This window comes from Mytilus trossulus, chromosome 6, assembly GCF_036588685.1.
Source record: "Mytilus trossulus isolate FHL-02 chromosome 6, PNRI_Mtr1.1.1.hap1, whole genome shotgun sequence".
NCBI classification, from domain to species: Eukaryota; Metazoa; Mollusca; class Bivalvia; order Mytilida; family Mytilidae; genus Mytilus; species Mytilus trossulus.
Window position 1 is genome coordinate 50,860,272 of NC_086378.1, and position 7,858 is coordinate 50,868,129.

General features: G+C 33.2%; 1 protein-coding gene across 2 annotated transcripts in view; it reads right to left on the reverse strand.

Moving 5' to 3' along the window:
* Positions 1 to 7,623, reverse strand: part of LOC134721481 (uncharacterized) — a 39,998-nt gene extending 32,375 nt beyond the window's left edge. Inside the window, exon 1 of one of the 2 annotated variants that reach the window (XM_063584536.1) lies at positions 7,441 to 7,623. In XM_063584536.1, coding sequence (XP_063440606.1) covers positions 7,441 to 7,576 — 136 coding nt within the window. In that variant the 5' untranslated portion in view covers positions 7,577 to 7,623. The remainder of the gene's footprint in view (positions 1 to 7,440) is intronic. The other variant, XM_063584535.1, reaches the window with a different exon arrangement.
* Positions 7,624 to 7,858: the final 235 nt, after the last annotated feature.

Genomic DNA, 7,858 nt, shown 5'->3' on the forward strand with positions numbered 1-7,858 from the left:
AAAAACTCGTCAATTATACGCGCCTTTATGAAGTCATTTACCAGATAGAGGGGGTCGCCTGTATCCCTGCACTGTTTACGTTCATCAAGCGTCTTAGTGATTGTCATTGTGCAGGATAAACTAGAACTAAGGGTTGTCTGTAGGTACTTAAGGAGTTAAGGTTCATCATAACCAATGGACAAATATGGCCGTATTTTCACCTCAAAAACTACTTTGTGTACAGACTTACCTGTGCTATTTTGAAAGTTTTAATGCCTAGCATCCACTAGATATATGAAAGTTAAATGCATCTTGTGTTTAAGAAAGATATAATCTTTCTTGGTTTTTGATGGGCATTTTTTTTCCTTTCTGCAGTTGGTGTAAAAATAAACAAACACCTGAATTACTTTGATACTGTCCACTCACTGACTCAGATAAACTCTTTAACTTACCTAAAGTTATGAAGATAACTCTTGTCCATGTCAATTTATGACAATCAAAACAATGCAAACCGTTTTTTTACCTGAGGGAGCATCTCATAGTTATACCACAACTTAGTTGATTTTCACACCTTACGCATGAAGGAAAAAAAAATGCTCATCAAAATCCAAAAGAGATTTTATCTTTCTTAAACACAAAATTCATTTAACTTTTTTGTATCTAGTGGATGCCAGGCTTTAAAACTTTTCCAACTTCACAGGTAAGTCTAGATCTGTACTCAGAGTATTTTTGGCATGTAAATACAGCCATATTTGCTCGGGGAAATCGTGGTACAAGAGTTCCCCCTCCCCCCTATTTAATTTACGATGCATTTGAATGGTTGGACCCCACACACCCTTTTAACTTACAGGTAAGGGGTCTCACTAATTAGCGACAAGAAGCGACAAGAAGCGTCAAGAAGAATAAATCTAGCGACAAGAAGCGACAAGAAGACTATTTAGCGACAAGAAAACATTTGTTTTTATTAGATATAAAGAAATTTGTATTTAATGTTTTTATTAGATATAAAAGAAATTTGTATTTAATGTTTTTTTTATAATATACGAGTAGATATGTCTAATTAAAATGTTTCATTGTATAGATAGACGAAGAAATTAAACATTTGTGAGGAAGAAAGAGATTGTGAAGTTTATATTAGTGTATTGGTAGATGAAAAAATTAAACATTTGTGAAGAAGAAAGAGATTGAGCTTCTTTTTTTTATTTTTAAATATGAAGAATATTTATAAGATAATGTATGTATCTGTTTTCATCAAAGTCAAAGTATGAATAAACGGATGAAGATATATGGAGTGGGCATAATAAAATATAATATTTTGATTCATTTGCTTAATGATATGCTCTAACTGTAATCTTGTTATGTCAATGCAATGCTTTATTTGTAGAACTCTCAACCACGCTTTGCCATCTTTAAAATATTATGTAAATAAATGTTTCATTTTTTTTCTATCAATATTAACTTTCTTGTCGCTAAAATTGTTTTCTTTTGCATATTCTTTTAATATTTATTGGAATAAGTAATATTAATTAAAAAAAATATGTTTTCTTGTCGCTAAATAGTTTCTTGTTGCTTCTTGTCGCTAATTAGTGAGACCGCAGGTAAGTATACTCGCAAATGCGAGTACCGGTATGACGTCACACTCGCAAAAGCGAGTACGGTAAAAAAAATATCAGGAACTCCTGTTAGCCTCGTTAGCGAGTTCGTGCAGACCTGTTTAACAAATGGTTGGATCCATTCTTGCATGTACACATTTTTTCAATATTTCCAGCACAGGCACTTGTTTTCTATCCATGGGAAGATCTACTATCCCTACATATTACGAGAAGGTACAAGTACGTCTGTTTGCTGACAACTGCCTCCTGTATAATTCCATCGAGACACCACAGGACCAACTCCAAATACAGAAAGATCTAGACTCATTAGACAACTGGGCAAAGGACTGGGGTATGCGTTTTAATGCCAGTAAATGCTATGTCATGTCAATTCACCGTAGCAGGACCCCATTCACATACAGCTATACCCTTAGTAATCACATTTTAGAGCAAGTCAGTGAAAATCCATACCTACATTGTAGGTGTAATCATTAGCGATAATTTGAAATGGTCATCTCACATTAATAAATTCTGCAACAAAGCTAATTCTACACTGGGATTCATCAGAAGGAATCTTAAACACTGCAACAAACATTTTAAGGAAACCGCCTACATCTCGCTTGTTTGCTCAATATTAGATTACTCAGGCACTGTATTGGACTCATATCTACAAAAAGACATAAACCGCATAGAGAACATACAAAGCTAGATTCGTTTTTTAAAGACTATAGACGTACGAGTAGTGTCACCTCCATGATGAAGGACCTTGGATGGAAACCTCTTGTGGAAAGAAGACGCGAACAACGACTGGTACTACTGTACAAAATAGTGAACGACCTGGTAGCCATCCCCACTGAACATCACATAGAATTTAATACTAGACCATCCAGAACTTCAAACGTCAAACAAATAAAACTCTTATCAGCAAATACCGACATATATAAACATTCATTTTTTCCACAAACTATCATCGACTGGAACTTACTACCAAATACTGCCGTGAACTGTAAAACTGTGGAAAGTTTTAAGGCACTTATATCGCGCGACTAGTTACATCAGTGGCGCACACACACTTCCTGGATAAGTTTTACTCAGTATTTTGAGTTCATTTCCAGTATTATACAGATACAGATAGAAGGTGGCTAACATTGTAATAGCTACCTCACTTCAAAACTCTATTTCTACATAGTTACTCGTCGTATATGTGTCCTACCTTGCGCTGTTCACTTCATTATATAATTATCTTTCGCGCTGTACAAGTTACAAAAATCCCATTGTGACCCTCGTCACAGTAATCATGAATTATATTTACATAAACTATGATTTTCTTGACCTAGTAAACCCTCACTATATCAACTTCTGGTTTTATCAGCAGCAAATTTAAGGTAGTTTCTGACAGATCAATATTCCATCTATTGATTGCAGTAAAACATGCTATGTTTTTTTTTTAATAAACAAGTTTGTTTCCAGTTTTTGGAGAAAAAAATAATTTGTTTTTGACCCTGAGAAAAAAAAAATTGTTTGTTTGGCCCTCAGCTGCCACTATCTGTAATGCTTAAATTGAAAGAAAACAATTGTTGTCGACTTGTCGATAAAAAAATAGATTGTTTTTCGCCAAAGGCCAAAGGCGAAAAAAAAAGTTTGCCCAGGAAAAAAAAACATAGTTATTTGGAATTATATGAATAGGCTGAAATACAAGAAAAATGTATTATGGTGTTTGGAATAAGCGTGGCATCTTATAAAATTTTGCTTAAGTTGAATTGTTCAGATTATTCTTTTTTTAATACATATATGAATAAGTCAGGATTTAATGAGAAATATATGATTAGATTTAGTTTTCTAAATGCTTTAAGCATATGGATAGGTGGGTTTTTAATTTGCCGTTTGCAAATTTGTACCTCAAAGTAATTGCAGTGAACCTACCACCCCCACCCCCTGCATTGGGATTAAAATTTTTCCAATTGGCCATTTTCTATGGACATTCAGAAATGCAATGGGTCATTCTATAACATTATATTTAAAAAATTCTGATTTCAATGGGACATTTTAATTTGAATTTGATAAAAGGTGCATGCCAGTAGTAGATCAAAAACTTTTAATAAAGAAGGGCAGGGCAAGAACTGCAATAAGAGGGGGCCTGTTCCAGTCATCCCTCAGAGATTCCCTATACAATCAACCAAATTTGAAACTGAAATTTCTTTTCAATAATTATATGATTACCAAAAATTATGTCATAGACTCTTACAGCTTGAAATTGATTTCTTAAATTTCATGCACATGAAGTATTTGCATTTAATCATGCAGTCTGCACCAAAAACTTTTTCAACTACTAGTCCGAAGACCAATATCCTGACATTTTTCTTATTTGGCCAAACAAACTTACTAGTCCGAATGAAATTTTACTAGTCTGGGGCATTGGACTAGTGGCTAACCGTGCAGACTGATCATGTTAACCCTAGAGAAAAAAATCAGTGGAATTACACTGGAATACCACTGATATTCCATTGTAATTTCCACTGGAATTCCAGTAATTATCAATGGAATAATTTGGCTGGAATTCCACTGGAACTACATTGGCTTTCCACTGGAATTACAGTGAAAATTCCAGTGTTATTTCACTGGATTCCAGCCAAATTATTCCACTGATAATCACTGGAATTTCAGTGGAAATTACAGTGTTATTTCACTTGTATTCCAGTGGAATTCCAGCCAAATTATTCCAGTGGAATGCGAATGTAATTCCAGTGGTATTTTGCTGCAACTCCAGTGGAATAACTACAGTTCCAGTGGAATTGCTACTCTGACATATACGCCCTATTGCTGGCCTTATCACTACTTCTGAGAAACACAAAATATAGTGATTCATCATATGATTGATCTGATCATATTCAAATAAATAACATTTTAAACATCCTATCCATTAACAGAAAAATGTCCTGCATGGTTTGTATAAGTAGAATAAAAACAGTGTCTATATGGTCAGCTTAAACCGTACCCACAAACTGATTAACTAATATAAAAATTATGTGTGATATATAAACTTCTCTTCCTTTCTGTAATTCAAAACTTGCTGTCTCTGTACTTCCAACTATAATTGCTGAATAAAGGTATTAAAATGGAGTCTGCATAAAATCTGTTTCATATCATTGCTGGCAGCTCATATTTAATCCCCTAAAAGTACAAAAATATCCACAAAGAATCAATTGTTCAAGAGGTAATGATTGTATGAAGCAATAAATTCAATAGAAACAGCATTATGCATCTTAAATTGCATTGGAAGTTTAAGTTAAACTCAAATTTAGTACCCCCCCCCCCTTTTAACCCTTGAAGATAAAACTGGCGACTTAAATTATTATTAACGTTTCACCAAGTTAATTTACGATGAATATTATTCACACAATTAAATTTCTACATATCAGATTATCATATATACCCATGTACCATTTACATGTCAGATTACGATATGTCTGTTATGAATGTGACAACAATATATCAATTTATCATTCTTCATTAATTTATTGTCTGCCTAAACTTTCTGATGTTTTGCTCAGATTAAAATCCTAAATGTTTTATATTGCCTCAACAAATTGTATTTCATAATCATTATATGTTAAATCAAATACTTATCTGAAAACATCTGCGTTTGGATTCTCCATTTTTGTTATCCAGCGTAATCATATGACGTCATATTTGCAAGTGCGTTTAAGTCAAGGTGTCAATCTCGTCCCATATAATATCGGCCCGAAGTTGATTCGTCCCTGTAATGGTATTTCAGTGAACTTCTCAAAACCGGTCGTCCGTTGGACTACGGAAACAGCCGATTTGCGGGGTTTGCCGGTTTGTAGAAATTTAAAATCACAAGAGTTACTTCCCCTTAATATGGGTGTTTGAGAATGTTTTGAAAATGTATTTCACTTTCATTAAAATATACGTTTTCCTTTTTAAATTTTAGTTTTGTATATAATATCTATCTTAAAATACAGCTACAACTTCTATTTCATCTTATTTTATTTTTTTATTTTGCAGGAATCAAAAAATAAATACACCATACATTTATGATATTTCACGAATAATTAGATAAAATGTTCTACTCTGATCGGTCGAAACGGTACCTATGATACTTATTTAAACGTGTGCTGTAAGTTATAAATGTTACACCTTATCATAACGCAATAAAAAAGGAGAGTTATGAAACGAAATTGACAGGTGAACAGATATTACAGCCTCGGACTATTAGGTGACCTAATTGAATTTTATTGACCGAACAATTTGTAGGTTACAGTTATACAAATGAAACAGTAATTTTAAATCATTTCAGATGACAAGGCCCATTTTTCGAGAATGGGTTATAATGATATAATTATTTAAATACAACAATACCGGCTGGTATCCGATTTCAAGGAATAACCATTTAATATAATGCAAATCTGCTGGGTCTTCTTAATTTGGCCGGTATGGTGGGATAGGCTGTATTCAGATAAATTTCAATATATAAGAAATAAATAAGGGTGATGCATTAAAACATTTTTGAACAGAATGGCAATTTAATTTTTTTCTTTGCACGTTGCTGCAGAAGTTGTCATTAAAGCAACAATTAAATTGCCTTTCAATTAAGACATCATAATTATTTTGACTAGGTACAAATGAATTGTACTGAGAATAGTCATTAGAATATAATATAAATACTTTTTCTACCCCAAAAAATGGCCATCAGTATATATCTAAATGATAAATCATGCAACCCAACAATGTATTCCAGTGGAATTACAGTGGTAAAATTTTCAAATGTCATTATTCCAGTGGAATTACAGTGGTAAAATTTTCAAATGTCATTCCAGTGGAATCACCAATCAAATTCCACTGGAATTTTTAGTTTTAAATGATTTACCAGTGGAATTCAAATGAGTCACTGTAAACCAGTGGAATTCCAGTGGAATCAACTGGTATTCCACTGGAATTCCATTGATATTTTCTATGGGGAATCACTACAACTTTATTTCTGATTAATCAATTATCAATTCCTAATTCATAGCACAATTATTCAATAATATTATTATTGGATCATCATTTTGTAACAGTACTATTAAAATGAAACTTGGTAAAAAAAAATTAGGCTTGGTGGTATATAGCTTGTAAACGGTTGTGATCGGGCCAGTGATCCCCACCCTTAAACCATATATTTTTTTGCCTGGGACAATCTTCTTCTTTTGTTACAGAAAACCATCAACGTACTGATGTTTACTTTCCGGCGCATGCCTGGTAAATGTTTTTAATAAATTTATGTTGATAATTTTTGTCAAAATATAAATTAACAAAATATTTCTTATTCAAAGTTGTTTTTGGTCATATACATTGTATTTTCGTATTTTCAATTTTTACAATAAAACAAATCAAATAAAATATAGGGCGAGTCCCCTGGTAAAGCAGAAATGGTAGGAGTGCTAGAGTTTCTTAAATATACAAGTGACTTGAAGTGTCCTAGTAGCCTTGTTTACAGATTCACGACCAATTAAAGACAGTAATGATATGGGATTGAAACAGTTATCAGAAAGCTATAATTGCTTTAAAGCTTGGGAAAATCAACATATATGTAATCAGGATTTACATAAAAGATATAAAGCATTGCTAACCATGGAAACTAGAGAAGATATATTGACTATATGTTCCTTGGATTTAGTTCTCTTGTAGCAATGTGCATCAATGAAATTAAAATTGAAGTGGTACCGAATAGAATTAACAGTGATAAGATTGAAAATATATAGGGATAGTAGATCTTCCCATGGATAGAAAACAAGTGCCTGTGATTTCCAGACAATTAAATGATAATGTAAACCTCCCCCTTTTATCTGCGACGAAACATTGTACCAACCAATTGTGTCAGTCGAAGAAAACCCCTTATTTCTTCGGTAAATTGTGAAGTTTGTGTTTGTTCTAACTTCATGAGCGTATATATCATGTTCCGCTTCGTCTGCAGTTGAAACGACTTTGTATGATTCGTCAGTCATGCTGGATCTCCCGCCATTTCTATATGTATGATTCGTGTTCGAAGAGTTCCGAATACAGACCTCCTCTTGCCTGATCTGAACTAGCATCGGAGTAATAATATATATCAAAACGTGATGAAAACCACTATAAGCACCACCGTTTGATTGGATTATAATTTTCTGGTAACCTGTTTTATGGTTGAGACAAGGTCTCAGTAATTTTTTTTCCGATTTATTTCTAGCTTTTTCTTTGTTATGGATCGAAAACTCGTAGTTGTATCTGCGCACGGTCAATTAAGGATG